Source organism: Podarcis gaigeae (genome assembly GCF_964106915.1).
Source record: "Podarcis gaigeae genome assembly, chromosome: 2".
NCBI classification, from domain to species: Eukaryota; Metazoa; Chordata; class Lepidosauria; order Squamata; family Lacertidae; genus Podarcis; species Podarcis gaigeae.
In genome coordinates this window covers 126,241,777-126,265,061 of record NC_139679.1, presented here as the reverse complement: position 1 = coordinate 126,265,061, position 23,285 = coordinate 126,241,777, and the positions used below count along the sequence as shown (strand labels likewise).

The 23,285-nt window shown below is 48.4% G+C and overlaps 2 protein-coding genes across 2 annotated transcripts in view; both read right to left on the bottom strand.

The window, feature by feature from the left end:
* Positions 1-23,285, bottom strand: part of LOC310838004 (uncharacterized protein) — a gene marked incomplete at its 5' end in the record, with an annotated part of 117,012 nt that overhangs the window by 24,859 nt on the left and 68,868 nt on the right. The gene's annotated exons all lie outside the window — the stretch shown is intronic.
* On the bottom strand, positions 14,188-23,285 carry LOC310837902 (H-2 class II histocompatibility antigen, E-S beta chain-like). The gene is made up of 6 exons (XM_083725124.1): positions 23,030-23,285; positions 20,560-20,829; positions 17,454-17,735; positions 17,220-17,330; positions 15,365-15,388; positions 14,188-14,523 (listed from the first exon to the last, which is right to left on the bottom strand). The coding sequence occupies exons 1-6, from the start codon at positions 23,268-23,270 to the stop codon at positions 14,510-14,512; spliced, it is 942 nt and encodes a 313-aa protein (XP_083581250.1). The 5' UTR covers positions 23,271-23,285; the 3' UTR covers positions 14,188-14,509.

Sequence of the window (23,285 nt, the reverse complement as noted above, 5' to 3'; positions counted from 1 at the left end):
TTCGTGTAATCATAGTCCCAGTCTTAGTAGTCTGGATGCACTGGTCACAATTCTGAATTTCTTTGGCCGTGACACCCCTTAACATGATCAACAGGCCAATTCCCATCACTACTTTCTTTACTCCCTCCCTTGTCATTGTCTCTGTCTTAATTGGTCCACTGCTTGCACCACTGTAGGGGTTCTAGTCAGATTACAATGGACCTCTCCTTCTAAGGTGATTGTGCAATATTGGATAATTATGTCCTCTATGAAGATTATGTTACATAACCTTGTACTGCACGCATAGTACACAACACTCACAATGGGCACAACAACAACATTCATAGAAACACTTGCAATCACAGAATAGGCACATTAAGGTCAGCGTTTGAGTCCTCTCTGGTTCCTGGTTCCCTGATTGATAAGCGTCACCTTTAGTGGGTTGTCTGAATCAACAGATACCCTCCAATCTTGCGGAGCTTTCTTGACTCTATGATAGTGAGTCCACCCGTGCTCTCTGGTCCTTACTGCAGATTCGGTGGTAAGCAGTACCTGGAACGGACCTTCCCAAGCAGGTTGTAGCTTCTCCGCCTTCCACGCTTTTATCAGGACCCGGTCACCAGGCTGAAATGTGTGCTGATGTTCCAACAGTGGAGGACGCTGGACCAAAATGCCACGTCTATGAAGAGATAACAAAGACTGGGAGAGTGACCGCAAATATTTTCTTAGAAACAAATCTTTAAATTCTACCAGGGGCTGACCCAGCTGAGCTAGGTATGGTCTTCCCATCACCAATTCGAAGGGGGAGACTCCCAGGTCCTTTCTTGGTGCTATTCGTATTCTTAACAAAGCCAGGGGAAGGTTTTTCGTCCAGGGTAGCCCATTTTCCAAGTATAATTTAGTTAAGTGTTTTTTAATTTCTGCGTTCGCCCTTTCTACCTTCCCACTGCTTTCAGGATGCCATGGTGTGTGGAGGTCCCATTTAATTCCCAGGGCTGCCATCACTTCTTGTAACACTTTCTGGGTAAAGTGTGTGCCTCTATCTGAATCTATGGCCTCGATTATACCAAACCGGGGAACGATATGTTCTAAAACAGCCTTCGTAACCACTTGCGCCGTCGCCTTCCTGCTAGGGAAAGCCTCTATCCACCCCGTGAGATGATCCTTAAACACCAATAAATATTTTTGCCCCCCCCTTTCGGGTAGTTCAGTGAAATCTACCTGCATTCTTTGGAAAGGCCATACTGCTAACGGCCTCCCTCCTCTCTCAGTTGTTTTGGCCCTGGTCTTGTTTACTTTTTGACATATCAAACATTTCCAGGCTATGGCATGTGCCATAGGCCACATGTCCTTACTCCAATATAGGGGTCTTACCATATTGATCATTGCTTCCGTCCCGAAGTGCCCACCCTCATGCACCTTTTCTAGGATCCCCATCATTATAGCTTTTGGTATCACCACTTGCCCTGCTGGGGTTTCCCATCCATTATCCCTCTGTTTCCATCCCTCCTTCTCCATATAATCAATTTCTTGGGGGGTAAAAACCAGGTTTTCTGTGTCTGCTTTGGTCAAGACAGGTATTTTCAAACTATATTGTTGAACCAGTGCGGCTCTAGGGATGCCCTTGGCGGCTTCCTTCGCTCTCAAATCAGCCCACCTGTTTCCTACTTCTTCGGGACTCGTTCCTTTGGTGTGGGCTGAAATATGAACCACTGCCACCTTTTCTGGTCCAGTAAGGGCATTCAATAGCCTTTCTAACAATGCCATGTGCTCTATTTGCTTTCCATCCGCCTTAATATATCCCCGGTCCTGCCAAGTTCTACCAAAAGTATGTACCACCCCCCATGCGTAGCGGGAGTCTGTCCATATAGTTACCTCTAAGCCCCTTGCCAACTCGAGAGCCCGTGTCAGGGCCATGATTTCACATTTCTGAGCCGACCAGGTTGCCGGCAAAGCCCCGCTTTCGAGAATTTCCCCATCTTCTTTAACTATAGCGTATCCTGATTTTCTCCTCCCTTCTTCAACATAACTAGAACCATCAGTGTACCATCTTTCTCCTTCCACCAGGGGCACTTCTGACAAATCTTCCCGGACTTTTGACATTAATTGTATAGTACTCATACAGTCATGTTCATCTGGCTCCCACTCTTTTCTTTCCCCGATCAGAAACTCAGCTGGATTTAAATTTCGGTCAGTTCCCAGAGTAATATTGGGGCTTGTCCTCAAAATAGTTTCATATTTTACTAAGCGACCGTCCGTCATCCAGGTGGAGGCTGCCCCCGTCATCACAGTAGATATTTGATGTGGGCTATGAACTATTAGGGCCCCTCCAAAAGTCAATTTTCTACTCTCAACCACCAATACAGCCGCTGCTGCCACCGCCTGGATGCAGGTGGGCCATGCCCGTACTACTGGTTCTAAGGTTTTGCTAAGATATGCAACTGGCTGATATCGCCCCCCTCTCTTTTGGGCCAAGACCCCTACAGCAGTCTGGGAACCGATCGTTACATACAAGTGGAACGGTTGCTGAAGATTGGGCAGTGCTAAGACCGGGGCCCCGATTAGTGTCCTTTTTATTTCTTCCCATTTTAATCCATCCTCCTGTTCCCATGTTACCTTTTCGTCCCCAATGAGTTTTTGATTTAAAAATTGAACCAATTTTGCATATTGGTCTATCCACAATCTACAGTATCCCAGTAGTCCTAACATCCTCCTCACGTCTGTTTTATTTCTTGGGGGTTGCAATTCCAAAATTCCCTTAACTCTCTCTGGGTCTAGTTTTCTTGTTCCTCCCTCCAACAGATGCCCTAAATATTTTACTCTCTTTTGCACGAACTGCAGTTTTTCCTTTGACACTTTTACTCCTAATTTTCCCAACCAGTTCAATAATCTTATAGAATCCTGCCTCACTTCTTTTTCTTTTTCTCCTATCAATAACAGATCATCCACATATTGCAACAGACGGTTATGGCTAGTGGGAACGAAGTCAGCCAGCTTCTCTCCTATTGCCTGTCCAAAGAGAAGTGGACTCTCCGTATACCCCTGGGGCAAGACTGTCCATCTGTACTGCTGTTTTCTGCCTGTCTTTGTATCTTCCCATTCAAAAGCAAACAAATCCCGACTCTCAATGTCCAAAGGACATGCCCAGAATGCATCCTTTAGATCTATTACTGTATACCATCGAGTGGAGGGGGGGATACGGCTAAGGAGAGTATACGGGTTGGGTACCACTGGAAAACGGGGAACTACTATATTGTTTACATTTCTCAGATCTTCAACCATCCGATATTTTCCGTCCTTTTTCTGTACCGCTAGGATGGGGGAATTAAAAGGTGACATGGTAGGTTCCAATAGTCCTTGTTTTAATAACCCATCCACCACTGGCTGCAGTCCCATTCTTCCCTTCCGGGTCATAGGGTACTGAGGGGTCCATGACTGGGTGATTCCTGGTTTTACTATGATCTTAATGGGGGCTATATCTAGTTTTCCCACCGTTCCACCACCTGCCCATACTATTGAATCTATTTGTCCTTCATCTTCCTCTCGTAAAAGATACATGGGGGTCCCTAAATCTAAGTCCATTAGTCGGAACCCCAATTCTACCATCAGATCTCTTCCCAACAAATTTATCCCTGATTCGGGTATAAACAATAATGACCCTTTCACTGATCGGTCTCCTCTTGTTATAGTGGTTTCCTCTAACTGTATAACTTCTTTCGCCTTACCGCTTACTGCCACCACTCTCAAATTTGACGTTGTCTTGCGTACCCCAGAAATGGGTGTACAAACGGAAGACCGAGTTGCTCCTGAGTCTACCAGAAAGACCAATGATTTTCTAGAGGGCCCCACACATAAATTCACCAGTGGCTCATTCCGGGCCCTCCGGACTGAGCCGGAGGTTTCCTATTCGTATAAACTAAACAACTCTGCCACTCCAGTGTCCTCCTCCGTCTCCGGTTGTCTTTTCGTCTGACTCCCCCTTCCTACATTGTTTTTCTCCTGAATTTGAGTCCTCGGAGTCCGGCATTCTCGGGCAAAATGGCCAGGTTTGTTACACCTATAGCAAATAACACCGGGGCCCTGAGAATAGTTCCCCCGTCCTCTTCCCCTTCCTCGATACCCTATATATCCCTGCCCTCTGGTGGACTCTTCTTTAAATTGTTTTGGATTTTCCCACGCTTTCTGCAACGTGGCTGCCATCATTTGACATTTCTGCTTGTTTTTGACTGCCTCTCGGTTTACATAAACCTGTTGGGCAGTTCTCACTAGTTCTATGATGGCAGCATCCTGCCAATTCATTTTTTGAAGTTTCTTTTGAATATCTGGCCACGCCTTTGTGACAAACTGCATTTTTAAAAGATTATCAAATGCCGCCGAATCCGGCGCCACCCCCGAATATTTAGTCAAGTGGTCTCTGATTCTCTGTATAAAATCGCCAGGCGATTCCTCTTTCTGTTGGTTGACCTCAAACGCTTTAGTTAGCTTCGTGCTTTGAGGTACAGCTCTTTTAATTCCTTCTAAGATCATTTCTTTCAAGTCCTTCATGTGGGTCCGATGGGTGTCATCATTAATATCCCAATTAGGGTCGGCTATTGGATACTTTACATCCGCCGCGACCGCTCCCTGTTGTGCCTGTTGTCGGGTGTCCCAATAGTTCATAGCCGCCCTCCTGATCATGGCTTTTTCCTCCGGGGTAAACAAATGTCCCAGAATGTACATCAGTTCTGTGTATGTATATAGGTGTGGCCCCATCCACATTTGCAGGAGGTTAGCGACCTCCTGACTATTCTCATGTAATTTTGGCAGAGTCTGTTTCAGTTCTCTAAGTTCTGATGGCTTAATGGGACTGACCACATATACCATGACTGGCTGTCCGTTAGCATTGATACCTCCTGGTGTTTCTCTAAGTGGATAACTCTGGACCGGAGAATCACTATTGACTCCAAATCTAGCGGGACTAAATGGTAAGTTTTCTACGTCCCTCTTTAGTTGGACTAGTTCTCTTTGTAGCCTAGGATAGGGAGGCGGAGCTGATGGGGTACTGAACTCGCCTGTTGATCCTCCCTCCCCTTCCCTACCTAAAACTTTGGTCTCTATCTCTCTCCCTTGTCCCTGACTTCTAACCGGTGCATCTAATGGTATGTAGGGGAGGAGCATCGGTGTGCCAGGTGTTACTGAGGGAGGTTGAACCAAAGGGAGGGGGATCGGTGTGCTCGGTACGACCGGGGGAGGTTGAACCGAGGGAACCGGTTTCTGTTCATCCTCCGACTCGTCCTCCTTAGTCCTCACAGGGAGTTGCTTAAGAGGTGGGGGGTCCGGTCCAAAAAACCGGACGTGAAACCACACTTCCAAATAAGGCTTCTCCCTGTTCCTCTTATTTTCTATAAGGTACTTTTTCAATTGTGTCATCCAATACCTTTCAGTCTCCCCCTCAGGATTCCAGTTGTACATTTTGTCCGACCCTATAGGGTATTTTGGCCAAATCACCCTACAGAAGTTAATCATAGTCACTTTTGACAAACCAACTGTATATTGTCTCATATAATCCTCATTCCATTGTATTAATACTTGCCCTAATGGACTATTAGGGTCTATAGGACCCTTCACATTTATCTCCTTCTGCCTCTTACTCTGACCCTTACCCATGGTTTACAATGTCTCCAACTTCACTTTCTATCACAATCACACGGAATCGCCTGGCCGCTTCCCTCGCGGGATAGACGGAACCGCAAGCTAATCCTCTCGTCAGGGCAGAGCCCTGATCCACACTCACGCGTCCGTATGGAACCTCTCTTTCACTCAAGAGACGAGTCTCTCACCCCCGCCCCGTAACACAGTTTACAAAAATTCTCACGTCTACTCACCCAATACAGTCCAGCGCCGCTTCTCGCGACTAGTGAACAGGCGGGCGTCCCCGCTGGGCTCTCGCGGTCCCTGACCGCTAATAATCGAGACTGTCTCTCCCACCTATATTGAGTCCTGTCTTAGCCCTTGTGGATTGCTATGAACAAATCCCGGCCCCGAGCCACTCCGAAAAGACGGAGGGGCGCCTGCCCGGGGTCTGAGTATCGCTCAAGCCACCCGTCAAGGGCCCCACGTTGGGCGCCAGAATTGTGAGAAGTCGTTCGTGGAAACAAACAGACAAAGGACTTCAATATAAGGTTAACCCTTTTATTAGTCGCGTTTGCAAAGGCGGACCCTCCGTACCCATGGATACGAAGAGCCCCGTTCAGGCGTAGGCGCAGCAGTTTTATCCCTACAGCTGCCGCCCCTCTCTCAGAGGCTTGGCTTACAATCTACTTATCAGAGTTCAACACATTTCTAATACATTGTCCACTCTACACTAACCACTTCATCTATTATCAGATATGGGCCTACGCCCCTTGGATTTCTTTATCCTGTGTACGCAGCTCATGGGGACTTTCCAGACTGAGTTTGAGGCACACCCTTGCTTGTAATTTTTCTTTTATTTCTTAATCTCACATCCTGGATCTCAAGGCAGAAGCAAAGGAGAACCTTCAGCCAAGTATCGTGTGGGGAGGGGGGCCAGGGGAGCTGCCAGGGCAAGGCTGTGGGGCAGGAGGCCAGGGCCCCCCTCAGCAGAAAGAGCCGAAGGTCCTGTGAATGTGAGAGGGCCCATTTGCCTTGAAATGGGACCGTTTGAAGAAGGAGAGTCTGCCAAGGGCACGTGGTCCCCAGAGCCTCAGATCAAAGGGCGTCCCCCAAATTTCATCCCTGGCATCTGGGACGAGGCCTGCTCCTGGAAGGACCAAACAGGGGGCTCTGAAGCCTTTTTCCTCCTCAAAGACCTCAGGGGTCATCTAGTCCAACCCCCTGCAATCCCTCTCTTCCGCAGACCAACCCTGGTGATGCCTGGGTCTTTTTCCCTCTGAGGAAATCCCTTCTCGTCTGCAGATTTTGTAGTGTTTCCTCCCTGTCTTAGGGTGAGCTTGATGGTCCTGCTTCCTCCTCTGCCATCACATTGTGAACCGCCCTGAAATCTACAGTTGAAGTATACAAATTTTAAAAATAAATGAATACATGTAAATATGGGCCCCTGGGAGTGTTTCCCCCTCCTTTCTCTCCTTCAGCACACTTTGGAACTCCCTTCCTAATGAAACCAAGAGGCGCCTTCTTCATTGTTCTCTTTTTGCCACCAGATGAAAACATTCTTGCTCAGACAAGCCGACCCAGATGTTGAGGAAGCTGAGGTGGTTTTAGTGTGTTTTTGCATTTGTGCTTTAAAGCACGGTTGCGATTTTTCTCTTGGTTTATCTTTTTGTAAAGCACCTTGAGGTGTTGCTTTTCCCCCCCACAATGAACTGATGTACAAATTTTATGAAGTGAAATAAATAAACCACCCAGAGTGTTTCCCCCTCACCAGCCTCCTGGGATTCTTGGCAGGCTGAGGGCGTTTATTACCCGCCCTCCCCACTAGCAAAAAGTGGTTTAAAAATGGCGTCTGGTCTGCTGCTCTGCTGGCTCATCAAGGGGTGCAAAGGGGGCTAATGGAGGTTGTCTCATTCCCTCAGGAGGACTGTGGGGGATAAAGTCAGGACCCACCATGGGGGGCACAGGGTCTCCTTCCTCCTTGCTTCCCAGCCCCCAAATGCCATGGTTTGGGGCCAAGGAGTGGGGCTGGGGGGTTTGTGGAGGTGCCATCACTTCAGGGGGGGTCGTGAGGTGTGGCAGGTGGGGGTTTCATCTGGACATCCATCGTGTTTCCCTCCGAGTCCTGAGGAGATACTAGAAATTCCCTCAGACCTTGGTCAACCTTGAGATTTCCTGTCAGTTTCCCCCAGAAACAACAAACGGGGCAGAGGAGTCTCTTAGGGAATCCTGGAGAGTTTCTGTGTAGAAAAGGGCGGACATTTCCCCCCCCCCCTCAGAACAGGCAGGGCATTTGTGAGGAACCTGGACAGAGACAAGGGAGCCTCACTCCGCCTGAGGTGTTTCCCCGCTCTTTTCTCCTGAGGGAGCCCAAACATGAGGAGAAAATGGCTTCCCTGTGGAGACTGGCATCATTCCCTCCTCAGGGCCTGAAGGGTCAAGGAAGGGATGCCCAGGGGGACAACGGACTCCATGTTCCCTCCTCCAAGGGGCCCATAGTCAGATAAGTGGAGGAATAGAAAATTCCCCCAGGAGTTTGAGTCACAGGAGGATTAAAAAGATGTGTTTTTCCTCCCCCTGAAAAGTTCACGTTTGTGGAAATGCTGAAGAAGGCATTTGGCTCTCCTGAATAGCTAGTCTGAAATCAAATTCATAGTAGAATCACTTCAGGAGACCATGCAGTGTGTGGAGGGTTTTCCCAGGGAAAAATGGCTCCCAAATGATTCCCCTTTGATGGTTTCCACCGCCTTCCAAGGAAGTCCGTTCCACTTCCAGACAGCTCTTACATTTGGATCAGGAGGAAGAGGATGGGTCTAAATTCCAACAAAAGGGAAGATAGAACTTGACACTGTTTTGTCCCAAATACAGGTACTCACTGTTGAATGTACCGGACTTTTCACTCTATAAGACGCACCAGACCGTAAGACGCACCTATTTTTTGGAGGAGGAAACCAAGAAAAAATATATTCTGAATCTCAGAAGCCAGAACAAGAAAAGGGATAGCTGCTCAGCCTGCATTTGCTCCATAAGATGCACACACATTTCCCCTTACTTTTTAGGACGGGAAAAGTGAGTCTTATAAAGCAAAAAATATGGTAATCAAAAGTTTATGAAGAGCCTTTTGGATCAGCCTGATGTCCTTGTTGGAATTCTGCCTTGGTCAGAGGGTTGGTTGGTCAGCTTCTCAAAATACAGCAACGCTGAAGAACCTGCATCTCTCTGATGTGTCCTTCTCAGCGTGTCCCAAACTTCTTTCGTGTGCTCTAAATCTTGTATATGGATAAGCTGAGAGTCTGACACACACAGAATTATAGCCGTTCTGGCCTTCACATTCTGTGACTCCCAAGCACACGTTGGTGCTGCAGGGATGGGGTTCTCAATCACCCCAAACAGTCTCTGATTCTGCAGCAGGGCCTTCATCTTAATAGACCAAGATGCATAATTGTCATTGGTCAGGAGGGGTGGAGAAGGCAAACCTCCCCCCTTCTTGGCATCCATTTTGAGTCCTTTGCCTTAACTTTCAAACACAAGCCTCTAAAATCCAATAGCTGGCTTAATTTGAGCTGAAATTATGGCAAACAGATTGAAAAGATGTTTAACAAATCTAATCCACAAGGACCAATCGGGTTTCCTCCCAAATAGGTTTCTGAAAGATAACGTGAGACATGTTATAAACATAATCGAACACTTGGAGATTAATAATGATATTCCTGCAGCTCTGGTCTTCATAGACGCCGAGAAGGCGTTTGATAACGTCTCTTGGTCGTTCCTATTAAAATCCATAGAAAAGGCGGGGATAGAGGGAGAATTTATGAAAGGAATACAGGCAATATACTCAATCCAATCTGCTAAACTGGTGATAAATAATAACCTTACAAACACATTCAAGATCGAGAAGGGAACAAGACAGGGTTGCCCTCTCTCCCCGCTCCTATTCATCATAGTTTTAGAAGTTTTGGCGAATAAAATAAGATCAATGCCTGAGATACAAGGGATAAAAATTGGATTAAAGGAGTTCAAACTAAAAGCTTATGCGGATGACCTGATGTTATCCTTGGAAGAGCCGCAAGGAAGTCTGGGTAGAGCGCTGGAAGTCTTAGAGGAGTACGGTAGACTATCTGGTTTCAAATTGAATAAATTTAAAACCAAAATGCTGATAAAGAATCTGGGTAACGATATAAAAGAAAAAGTAGAGAGACAAAACGGAATTAAAGTGGCAAAAAAAATAAAATATTTAGGAATATGGCTCACACCAAAAAAATATAAACCTGATTGAAGACAATTACTCGACAACGTGGAATAAAATCAAAAAAGATCTGGATGTTTGGAACAGAGTTAACCTCTCCTGGTTGGGTATGATGGAGGCTATAAAAATGAATATACTCCCTAAGATGCTGTTTCTGTTTCAAAATATTCCTGTTATCAGAGGGTCCAAAATATTCAAAGACTGGCAGAAAACTCTTTCAAGATTCATTTGGCAGGGAAGAAGGCCAAGGATCAGGTTTAAATTACTCACGGACCGAAAGGAGAGAGGAGGGCTCGCAGTCCCCAATTTAAAACTATATTACGAAGCTGCTTGTTTATGTTGGGTTAAGGAATGGATAACCTTGGAGAACACCGATTTATTAGATCTCGAAGGGGCAGATAATAGGTTTGGCTGGCATGCCTACCTTTGGTCAAATAAGGAGAAGCCCCATAAAGGATTTTCGAATCACATCATCAGAGGCCCCCTGTATGAAGTTTGGGGAAAAAATAAAAAATTGCTAGAGGGGAAAACACCTTGGTGGTTATGCCCAACAAATATCCTAACAATCAAAAAAATAAACCAGGAAGATCAAAGATTGACATATGAAGACTTATTAGTTAGATCTCAAAATAGCTGGAAATTAAGGCCATACGAGGAGTTAAAAGAGAAGTTGACGGGTTGGATACAGTACCATCAGATTAACGCAAGATGGACGGAAGATAAAAAAATAGGAATGAATGAAAAGAAATCTAAATTTCAGATTGAGATAATCGAGAGTAAATCTAAATTATTGTCTAAAATGTATAACATATTATTGGAGTGGGACACAAAAGACGAAGAAATTAAGGAAGTCATGGTCAAGTGGGCGATAGATTTGGGACATAACATAGAATATGAGAAATGGGCAAAATTGTGGAATGAGGGAATGAAATTCACGGCAAGCGCTGCAATTAGAGAAAATTTAGAAAAAATGATATATCGATGGTACTTAACACCAGAAAAACTAAGTAGGATGTATAGGACTGGAGATAAGGCCTGTTGGAGATGTAAAACAAAAGAAGGCAATTTTATACATATGTGGTGGGCATGTGAGGTAATGAAAAAATTTTGGAATCAAATATATGATGAGTTAAAAAAAATATTTAGATACACATTCCCAAAAAAAACAGAGGCCTTTTTACTAGGGATTGCTGGAGATGAGATAAAGAAAGAAGATAAAACCCTATTTCAATATTCAATGGCAGCGGCTAGAATGCTAATCGCCCAAAACTGGAAAAGTACAACTATGCCAACGGTGAGGGATTGGCAATTAAAACTATACGATTTCATCGAATTGGCAAAAATGACGCAAAGAATTAGAAACCAAAAAAGTGCAAAGTTAAATGACGATTGGAACAAATGTATGGCTTATATAGAAGGAAATTTTAGAAACTTACCAACTATAGTAGGTCTGGTATAAAACTTCCGGTGTACAAACTAAATATCAACACCAGCTGTAAAAAGGAAACTATTAAAACTGGAAATCCGAAATCAGCAGGGAAGGAGGTCAGGTGATGGGTGTTAACTGTTATATATTTTAAGTTTTTTTTTCCTTTCACTTTTTTCTTTAATCTTCTCGGTTTTTCTTTTTCTTTTTGATGCTTTTTTTCTTTAATTCACTGGTTACTGTGTTTAGTGTGCAGCTGTATTTTGTGTTGTTTTTTCTTTAATTGTTTTTCTTTTTCTTGTTTTGCATATGTCTGTGTTATGAAAGCTATTTAATAAAAAGAATTTTAAAAAATAAAATAAAATCCAATAGCTGGCTTGTTTACACTCTTGGGCACCTGGCAGCTCTAACACTGGCTGCGTTGGAATGTTTCTTCCAAGGGTTCGTGAGAGCCTTAGTCAAAACATACTTTGTTTTTGCCTCTCTGAGGCATAGCCTGACTGTCCAGCCCTCTCGAGTAACTGGCCGGCGTTGCTTAGCAACAGTGCATTCCTTTCCTTGGACAGGAAACCACAAGAATTTCTGGAATGCAGGCCTCTTCTCTCTCGGAGCTGTTTTTCCCAAACGCTGCTCCTTTGAAGCAGAGAATGAATCAATCTGCATTCACACTTCTAAGCCCGAAAATCTCATACCTTGGGCTCCGTGGCTTGGCTGTCAGCTTCTTCTGGTCAGCTTCTGGCTGCAGAGGAACAGCCCCTCACTTCAGGCTTCCATGGAGCGATGAAAACAGCAGCTCTGCTACTCTTTTTGCAGACTTCCATGGATCGGAGAAACCAGCAGCTCTGCTACCAATGTTGGAATTCTGCCTCGGTCAGAGGGATGTGCCAGTCTCCAGGCACCGACTGAATTCCTTTTGACCTTCCCCCTGCGACTCCCGGCAGGAAAAACAGATGAGGTCCGTATCGGCGATTTTTCCCAGACTGTGAGAAAAACACACCACTGCTTCTCCCTCCTCCCTGCTTCCCCAGGGAGCGGAATCAGACAGACAGAAGTGTATTTACATGCCTTTATTTCTGTCTTTAGCAGCCATACAGATAAAGATGTCTGCACTCTTTGAACAACAGAGAGAAACTCAAACTCCACCCATGTACATCCTGTACAGGTCATATGACACACACACTGAACTCACATCCGGTGCTCAATACGGAGAATGGACTGCCCCTTTATTGCCATGGTAACAGTCACAAACATCCTGTCTGGCTTTCCAGCCAGCAGCAGCTGGCTTAGCTGCTGCTTCTTGCTTCTGCATTGCTTCTTTATGGTAACAGTCCTGTGGGGAGGAGGTTCATTTTGTGGATTGGTGTTACTCTTGAGTAATCTGCATTTCAGAGCTGCTTCTCTGGACAGTGGCTGAAGCAATGAAAATACTGACTCTCTCAGCAGACAGAGATGCAAACTGTATCTCAGTGGCGGAACGGCTGCTCTGAGTGCAGAAGGCTCAATCCCTAGCGTCTCCAGGAAGGGCTAGAAAGACTTTCCATCTGAAACCTCAAGGGAGTCACTGCCAGTCCGTGTGGGCATATTGGAGCAGATCTAGTGCAGACACTGCTGAGCTGGATGGACTCAGTCCAAGGCAGCTTCCGGTGACCCTTTTTCCCCAGGTGAAGGGAAGCTCATCCAGGGAGAGGTGGGGGGAGGAAGTGGGTGTGGGGAACCTTCTCCAGCCCAAGGGCCACGTTCTCTTCTGGGGAACCTTCTGGGGGCCACATGCAATGGTGGGCAGGAGCAGAGCATCAAAGGCGAGTGTTCAGTTTTCGGAGGAGACCAGTCTCTGCACAAGCTCCCCCTCCCCCTCCCTCCTCTGTCCAGGCAAGCAAGAAACATGATTGGAGTAGAAGGACAAAGTTGAAGAAAATGTTTAAATCAACATGAAGCATTTCTGTTAGGGACTGTAGGAAAAGACCTGCCAAGGAAAATGAAGAACATATTTATGTCTGTGACAACGGCGGCAAGAGTCTTAATAGCACAAGGATGGAAGAATGAAGAAACCCCGACAAAAGAACAGAGGCAGGAGAAATTGATGGACTATGCGGAACTGGCAAAATTGATGCACAAACTACGCGACAAGGACAACTGTGACTTTAAAGAAGAATGGGAACCATTTACAAAGTAGTTAAAGAAACGACAAAATCAGTTGGACTCAGGTTGGCAGGTTTTGAATAAACATACACAAATTTATTTGTTAAAGTATTAGATGGAAGATTTAGAGATTTTTACATCTTTACAATATGCAGAGAACAATATGTGTTAATAAATCAGAAAGAGGAACTGAGGGAAGTCATAGGGGGGGAGGGGGGAATGGGGGAAAATACAATTGTTGGAATAATTTGTTGTATGAAAATAAAGGCAAAGGTAAAGGGACCCCTGACCACTAGGTCCAGTCGTGGCCCACTCTGGGGTTGCGGCGCTCAGCTCGCTTTATTGGCCGAGGGAGCCAGCGTACAGCTTCCGGGTCATGTGGCCAGCATGACTAAGCCGCTCCTGGCCAACCAGAGCGGCGCACTGAAACGCTGGTTACCTTCCCGCTGGAGCGGTACCTATTTATCTACTTGCACTTTGACGTGCTTTCGAACTGCTAGGTTGACAGGAGCAGGGACTGAGCAACGGGAGCTCACCCCGTCGCGGGGATTCGAACCGCTGACCTTCTGATCGGCAAGCTCAAGAGGCTCAGTGGTTTATAATTTTAAAAAAAGGAATAGAAGGGCAAATCCCAGCCAGGCAAAGACTCTGAAGAAAGGGGCAATGCAAGGCTGGGGAGAGTCCCAGGGGCCACATGGAGAGGTTTGGGAGGCCACATGTGACCCCTGCCCAATTCAGTTGTGAGGCTCCACATCAGGGCTTGAAGGACCAGTCCTGGCAGTCTGACCAGATTCATGGCTGTTTTCAGGGACAGATCAGGCTCCTCCAGGGAGATTCAAGGCACAAATTCTCTAGCAGAGAGGTGCATAGAAGGAATCAGGTTGCCATAACTTGCAATCAACAAGCGGAAAGGGAAACACAAAAAGAAACTTCCCCCAAATGACAAGCAAGCAACAGAGGTGGGGGAGGGGGGACACTGTCGTTCTTGATCTGTGACTCCTTCCATCCACCTTCCAAGGAGGTTTCCACCCTCTGAGCATGGACAGAGGGCAACTGGCAGAAAGAACAGAGCTTCTCCACATCCCCGGATCCTGATGGAGCAGCGAAGTCTAACTGATGAGTCCTGCAGGCAGAGAAGAGAGAGACAAGCCCATCACTGTGGGGTGAAGAATGGGGAGAAAGGGGTAGAAGCATCCCTGGGAAGATTTGGGGGACACTCCATAGAGTGGCCATCAGATACTGTGAACTACAATTCCCATCGCCACCAGTTATGGGCCTGGCAGGGGGTGCCCTGAGGAGGGAAGGAGGCAGAGGGAGGGAGACTTGGCCGGCTTTGGCAGTGGAGAAGAGGAGCTTCAGAAGAGACCAAGGAGATCTGTCTACCACAGAGCCTGCACCAAACTTGGCCCTCAGGCCTCTCTTTCTGGCCCTCATGGCTCTCTCCAGACGCTCCTCCTGTCCCTGCTTTTAACCCTCCAGGAGTGGTTCCACCTCCCTTGAACTCTGAGGATGCCCCTTGCTTGCCTGGACCAAGAACAGACAGGGGCAGAAACTAGTCCACTCAGTATTAGGGAAATTGGCATGTTTTTCTCCACCCCCACCTGCCCAGCAGTGGCATGTGGCCCCGGAAGGAGGGGATGCAGCCTTTGGGGTGAAAGAGGACCCCCCCCCCCGGAATAGATGCCCTGCAATGGGCAGAAGAGCTTTGTCCTCCAGCCCTGGTCTTCTCACTCGGTCTCTGCTAAGGAACTTTGCTTGACTGTCTGCCAGGTGGGACATTCCCCTGGAGACCCCCTTCCAGGACATGATATAGGAGTGTGTGCATCAGGGGATGGATTGATCCATAGGAAGCCCCTCCCCTCTGTTCTACAAGGAAGCAATGGTGGGAGCACAGCAAGCAGCCATCAGAAGGGGGTTGGGGGGGGGGAGGAGGAGGAAGATGGAAGAGCAGAGAGGAAAGTTACCTGCAGGCTGAGGAACAGCTTGACCTGGGAGAGAGAGAAAAGATTCAGTCAGCACCAGATGTCCCCTGAAATAGCTTCTCTGGGAACATGCCCCCCCCCCCCCAAGATCAAGATGACACACTCCAGGCACAGCTAGGGATTTTCCCCTTCTCATTCTGTCCTAAGGAGTATGAGGGGTGAAAGAAGAGTCTTTGCAGGACATAAATATTTCCTTCCCAATACAGAAAGGACCCTGGGGGAAAAACTCGCCAAGTAATCTCTCTCCCATTACCCAATGCCCCCACCCCACACACCCTCCCATATTCCTTAGGCTGCCTCCTTTGGGGCTCTGTTTTGCCCAGTTGTTGATTTATTTTAGAGACACAAACAGCGAAAAGACCCAAGGGAGATGAATTCCCCCTCCTGACTGCAACAGAGGTGTCTCAAAGGCCCTTCGCTCCGCAAGTGTCTCAAAGGCCCTTCGCTCCGCAGGGAGAGAGAGCCTTTGACTTACTGCTGGGACCAGGAAGCTGCAAAACATCTGTGTCCTTACTCTGCTCAAAGGCTTCAGAGCCAGAGATGCTTTTGAATTTCTCCCTCATATGTTGTGATACGGAAGGAGAGAGGGGGGGTACCTTTCCTCACCCCCTCCTCTTCCTCAAAGGGGGCCCGAGGCGATGACCTCGACGGCGCCCAGCTCCTAAACCCCCACACTGTCGCACAAGCACCACACTATACCCCTTGACTTTATAAAATGACATTCTTTCCTTCTATACACGGGCGGAATAAGCCCTTCTTTCTTAACCCTTCCTTTCGCCCTATTTTAACATGGGTTGACCATATCGAACTGCATCCTCCATTGACTATAATGGCCACTCAGGGAGCTCTTGCATGCCTCATTTAACCTCCTGACAAGTTGTTGACGGCTCCCCGCTGCGAGAACAATGGAACCGAAACCAGCGACCTTGTAAAACTGTCAAAGTCTGGTTACAATGTATCCATTTGTTTCCGCTTTTAATATACAATATACACTTGACCGGCAAGGGGGCCAAAAGCTTCGGAAAATGATATAAAATCAACCAAAGCTCCGATTTTCTCCATTTTGACGTCGTTCTACTCTGTTCCCTCTGGACTCCATGTTGCTGCCCACTTCCATAATCCCCTGAGCGACAGGTCACGTACTCAGGAAGACCCTGATCCGGTCGGATCGTTCTGCCAAACCCTTCCTCCGGGCAATGCCAGGTGGCAGACGATGCATATCTGCTCCATTGTCTCGCCATCACCTGTACTCAGGAAATGTTTATCCATGTTTATCTATGCATATTCCCCACTCTGCATATCTCCCCCTCCCTTCCTGAAGTGCTGATCTGTGTAACCCCACCTTTCTGTAATGTATTCATGATGTTTTTCCGTGTAACCCAACCTTCCCATAATGTATTCATGACGTTTTTCTGCACTGTATTCTGGGACTTGGAGGGAACTTTTAAAAGTCTATGTCGCCCCATTCTCGGGGTTCAGTCTCATCTTGAACCTGTTGGCCAATAAACTCGGATCTCCGCATCTTGCTCCGTCTCCGGCTGAACTTATTTCTTCCGCTAGGACCCGCGGACTTAGTCCGACGAGCTGGGTGGCAGGGCAACTCCGCACCCGGAATTTTCCGTAACAGTTGAACAGGAGGTTTAGGTCTTAATCTACGGATTTAAACCCCAGACCATCTCCAGAGTAGCTGAGGCTCCATTTGAGGCACCAAGAGGGACCTCCTAGGAGTGGAGAAGGAACAGAACCCTCTCCAGAACCTCTGCCTAAGAACAGGAGCCTGGAGCCCAGTCCAGCCCCACACCCAACCCTCCCTCTCCCCCCGGCACCCCACCCTCACCTTTCTTGTTCTTCAGGTAAAGGCCGAGTCCAGTGGCCCCAAAGACCAGCCCCAGCACAATCCCCACAATCCCCGTCCACATCTTGCTCCTGGCAGAGTCCGACTGTGGCTCTGAAGAAAGAAAAAGCCGAGAGTAAGGAAAGGCAGGCCTGGGATCAGCCCCCTGGGGAGGAAGCAACCCACCCAGCCCCCCAGGAATGCCCCCCCCCCACTCCCAGTAGGAAGGCGTCCTACCCCATTTCACCGTGACGGGGCCTTCGAAGCTGGCGTGCTCCACCTGGCAGGTGTAGACGTCTCCACGTTCTGGCTTTGTCTCCAGCATCACCTCAATATGGAAGGTCCAGTCCCCGTTCCGGATGAGGTCCGTGGTCCACACTTTGGGCTCCTCCTTCCCGTTCCTGAACCACTTGATCTCGATCCCCGCAGGGAAGAAGCGGTTCACGGTGCAAATCAGCAGAGTGTTGTGTGGAGAAGATTCAACGTTGTCTGTGGGGGTGATCTTCACCTTGGGCTGGACTGTGGGAGGGAGGCAAGGGAGATGTGGGAGGAAGGTCAGAGATTTGGGCAGGGAGGGACCCAGAGGCTTCAAGGGAGGGAGGAGAGGCCACAGTTAACAGGGGAGGGGGGCTAGCCAGGGTGAAGCCTCTAGAGGGGCGCAACTGAGGCTCCCAGCTTGCAGGGGGGGCCCTTTCTCACCGCAGCCCCCCCTGGTGGCTCCAGAGTCTAAAAGCATCTGCTGAGCTCCAGAGTGATACTAATCTGCAAGGGGAAGCAGGAAAACCTTGGAAACGACCCTCCTTCCCCTTTTCCCCTCTCTGTTTTTGGAAGTATGTGCAAAAGAGAAATCCCGGAGAAGGTTGCTCTCCAAGCAAAGTTGAAATGGGAAAGTCTTCTTTTTCTTTCTTATTCTTTTGCTTCCCTTAAAGCCTCAGAGATGAATTAAAAGTGGTGAAGAGATCAGAAAATCCCCTCCTGCCCTTTTGGGAACAGAAGCCCTTTGGAGTATTGCTTGCTTGTGTGTTCATTTTGTGTGTGTGTGTGTGTGTGTGTGTGTGTGTGTGTGTTTGGATCTCTAGAAGACAACATACATGTTTACACCACGTGAATACATAGAGAGGGCACTGCTGCCTACAATCAGCTTCAAAAACTGAGTCCTCTTTATACTGAAACTAAAATACCAGCAATGAATGAAATGTGATTCTGACATACGAAGCTCTTTGTATTTATCCCTTCCTGTAATTTGGGAGGAAAATGTAGCCAATCCACTTTAAATTCTTTAATTGCAATGGTTCAGCAGCCAGCAATTTTTGAAGGAAACTTATTTATTCTTTTATTTTATTCATTAGGGCCTTAAACTGCCTTCACTACTGAGAAGTCCCACTGAGTTCAATGGAGTTTACTCCCAGGTAACTGTGTAAAGATTCTGTGCTCTTATACTGCAATCTTCAGCATTTTTACTCAGAAGTAAGACCCACTGAGTTCAATGGGACTTATTCTCTGGTATTTTCCTGATATTTATCACAGTTTCGGTTGTTGTTGTTATTATTATTATTATTATTATTATTATTATTATTATTATTATTATTATTGTTATTATTATTTACATGCAGTCATAAGATTTCTTAGAATTCCTCAAATGATCTACTGCTCTCTGAGGAAATCTTCCTATGGTTGAATGAAACCCAGATAAGTACACAGACAATGTTACTATTTGGAGAGACTATTTCTCTTTTCCAGCCTTTTCCAAACCTCTTTTTAAGCCCTTTATGAACAAATGTGTCCAGGTGGGTGGGTGTGTATACACAAATGCATGTGGGGCGTGTGTGATAAAACTGGCTCTTTGCCTCAGGTGACAGAAAGCCTAGATTTGGCCCTGGGACAGTCAGTCGATCCTACGCTCCCAGCCCCCAACTTCCCACTCCCACCGGTGGGATCTCTGACCCCCCCCCCCATCTACCCAAAGTCATCTCAGTTTCCCCAGGGGTCAGGCTGGGCATTCCACAAACAGGGAACTGCTCCTCCCTGGGGGTCCTGGGATGCCCCTCCCCTTCCTAGGGCACTTCCCATCCTTCTGTCTCTTTTCCCAGTCCTGGGAATCTCAGGAGTTTGCCCTTCCTTTTTTCCTGGCAAACAGGATGATCTTCAGAATTACTGCACAGTATCCTTTTGATTTAGGGATGATCCCTGGAGGATGGGGGGGGGGCGCTGGGGGGAGCCTGTTAGCTGAAAATAGTAGTAGTAGTAGTAATAATAATAATAATAAATTTTAATTTATACCCCGCCCTCCCCAGCCAAGACCGGGCTCAGGGCGGCTAATGAGTGGGTGGGAAGGAAATGGACCATATTTATAATAATTATTATTTAATCCTGAACGTATGTGATTTTGAGATTGTGGGCTTAATTTCTAACCCACCCCCACCCCCCACTTAAACATCCTCAGTCCCCAGAAAACTGGACATATGGTAGCCTGACCTGAATCCATGTCAGGTGTGCAGAAAACGACATGCTAAAGTATTATAATTATTAACTAACACCCAAATAACATCATTTTGTAATTTAAAAATGTTCAGGGTTTCTGTTTGAAATGTGCTTTCTCTGCTCCCCTGAAAGGCTGCCTATTCCCCCTTGCAGCCCCCCACTCTAATGTAGTCCAGCGTTGGACTGTGTCCTGGGTTCAAATCCCCCCTGGGTCTTGAGTCTCCTGGGTGTCCCTGGCCAGCCCCCCCCTCAGCCTGGCTTCCCTCACAGGGTCATTGTGGGGGTGGAATGAGGAGAGGGAGAACCAGGGACATCACAGGCAGTAAAGGAAGTTTAGGGAAGTTTTTAATGTTTTATGTTCTATTGTGTTTGTAATTCTGTTGGGAGCTGCCCAGAGTGGCTGGGGAAACCCAGCTAGATGGGTGGGGTATAGATAATACATTATTATTATTATTATTATTATTATTATTATTATTATTATTATATCATCATCATCATAGCAAATACTGCAATTTTGTGATACAAGCCTCCCTGAGACCTACCGGTATAGGGCGGGATACAAATTTAATTGATAATAAATAACTAAACTAAGACAGACACCCTCCACATTGCAGTACACGAAATGGTTTGTGATGCTTCGAGGGACACAGAAACTCCTCCTGCCTCTGCCTCCGGAGTGGGGCGTCAGGAAAGGCCCCTTTATCTCTCTGAAAAGCGGGAGGAGGAGGGGTCGGGGGGGGGCAGCAGCGACAGGGGCCGGGAGGGGAGAAAGTCCCGGGTCCACCCCACCCCCACCCCCGTTTTGGGTTCTTCCGGGGGGCCCGTTTCCCAAGACGCCCCCCCCCCCAGAGTCTGGACTCACCGCGCCGGGACTGGGCGAAGGGCGCGTCGATCTCGTAGTTGTGCCGGCAGAAGACATCCACGGCGGCCATCCAGTTCCGCAGGACGTCCTTGTCCTGGTTCGCTCTCTCGACGTCGGGCTCCCCCAGTTCAGCCACCGCCACGAACTTCCCTCGGTCGCTGTCGAAGTAGAAGAGCTCCTGCCGGCCGAAGAAGTGCCTTTGTAGGAAGCGGACACGCTGCGTCCCGTTGGAGAAGTGGCACTCGTTCTTCCCCTGGTACAGGAAATGCTCTGGGGGGGGGGGGGAGAAAGAAAATTGGGGGGGCTGGAGACTTCCGGTTCCCGGTTGCCTTAAGGGCGCAGCTCCCACGGTCTGTCTCTCCCCCATTCTCTCTCTCTCTCGTGTCACGTGATTTCATGGCGGGGGGGGGAGCCTGAGCAGAGAGACTCCCCCCTTCACCTCCTCCCAAAGGAAAGGGAGAGGGCGACAGCAAAAGGCCGTTGGGGTGTGTGTGTAGGAATCACCTCCGAGGCCCGGGACCCCATGGGCATAGCCAGGATTTATGGGGGGGGGGGGGGGGACGGGACAGAACCGAGTTATCTGCTTTGTTTAATTGATTTATTTGGGGGGCAGCTGCTCCCTGCCCCCGATGGCTTATCTCCCCCCTCACCCCTTTGATTGCCCTCCGGCTGGAAGAGGAAATGTTGGGGGTGGGAGAGAGACCAGGAAAAGGGGGAGATGCCGAGGAGGGGGGGAGACGCTTCTCTGCTCTGAAGGGGGCTTCACTGCCCCCTCCCACGAGACCCCCCTCTCGCTGCGGGAGACGCAGTTTCACTTTCGCTTTCCCTGCCACAGAGCAGGAAGCGACGCCGGTCTACGCAGGAGCCCATTTCAGCACCCAGAGGACCCCAAGGGGGGGGGGCTGGGAGAGGGGACCTGTCAGAGCAGGGAGCCATTTGCCCCAGTTTTGCTGCCGGCGTCACTGGCGTAGGCAGGGAGGAGCAGCTGCCCCCCCCCAAAAAAAATCAATAAACATCAATAAAAATACATAGCAAACTGAGGTGTGTCCCCCCACAAGTCCTGCACAGCCAACAAAAATCCTGGCTATGCCTGTTTTAGGAGCAGAAGAAAGGTACATTTATTTATGCGTTATGTGGAGTCCTTTATAGAGTTAATACTGTGATTGGTTATGAGATCTGGAAATGATGGGAGGTAAATGGACTAATGGGACGCAGGTGGCGCTGTGGGTTAAAGCCTCAGCGCCTAGGACTTGCCGATCGAAAGGTCGGCGGTTCGAATCCCTGCGGCGGGGTGCGCTCCCGCTGCTCGGTCCCAGCGCCTGCCAACCTAGCAGTTCGAAAGCACCTCCGGGTGCAAGTAGATAAATAGGGACCGCTTACCAGCGGGAAGGTAAACGGCGTTTCCGTGTGCGGCTCTGGCTCGCCAGAGCAGCGATGTCACGCTGGCCACGTGACCCGGAAGTGTCTCCGGACAGCGCTGGCCCCTGGCCTCTTAAGTGAGATGGGCGCACAACCCCAGAGTCTGTCAAGACTGGCCCGTACGGGCAGGGGTACCTTTACCTTTACCTTTAAATGGACTAATAATGATGAGGATGATTTTGAGAGGCAGGTGAAGAAGCGCTCAGGGCCAGATTCAGCTGCGCTCCCCCCTCCCCGCCCCCCAAAAGTCCCCCAGGGCTGCCTGCCATCAGCTGTCCTGCAGGAAGACTATTTAATGTGTGAATATTGTGGTTTTGTTAACATTCAATTGAATGTTAGTTGAAAGCTGCTGGGGTAGGATTTTAATCCTGAAAGGTGGGATATAATTAATTGCAAGAAATAAATGCACTCTCTTTCCCAATCCCAGAAGCCTGAGCTGCTCTTTTCCGGTTGGGGGTGTGTTTCCCCTTCCCTCCTGCCCCTTTGCCCCCCCTGTCCTGGAAGAAGCAAAGATCCCCCGCGGGGAAGCAAGGATTCTGCAACATCAACTTCCCTGAACTAAACCATGTTGTTTGGACGCCTGATTATCATCTTACAAAGCAGCTACTCTAGTCCTAACATAAAAAAGGAAAACGTAATGCTGGTGATCAACAAAAGAGATTAAAAGATTCTCTCAAGGCACATTTAACAACATGTAGTATAAACACCGACAACTGGGAAACACTGGACTGCAAGCGCTCGAATTGGAGAGCAGCCTTGACCAAAGGTGTCCTGGGCTTTGAAGACACTCGAACTCAGGACACAAGGGAGAAACGTGCTAAGAAGAAAGCACGCTTGGCAAACCCTCGAGGGATCAATTCCCCCCAACCTCTGTCCCCCCTGTGGAAGGATGTGGGGATCCAGAATTGGCCTCCACAGTCACTTACGGACTCCCTGTTAAGATCATTTCCATGACCATCTAGGAGGGATCTTCAAAGGAGCCCCACCGATGGGGGTCCCGCTAAGCGGAGTTTCCCCTTCCTTCTCCCCCCATTGCAGACTCTTGGCTCACCTGGAGGCGCCTCCACGCCCAGCCCCTCCGAAGCGGAGACCACCAGCATCCCCAGCAGGAGCCCCCCCAAGGCCAAAGGCGCAGCGCCGGAGCCCCCCATCCTTCTCTCTCCTTCGCCCCCCGAAGACTCCCAAATGGGACTTGCTCCGCTCAGCTCCGGGGGAAAGTCCTGCAAGCCCCGCCCACTCCGCCTCCCCGCCCCGCGAGCGTCCAATCCGCCTCCGAGCCGAGGCAGCGTCATCGGTCGCCAGGCAGG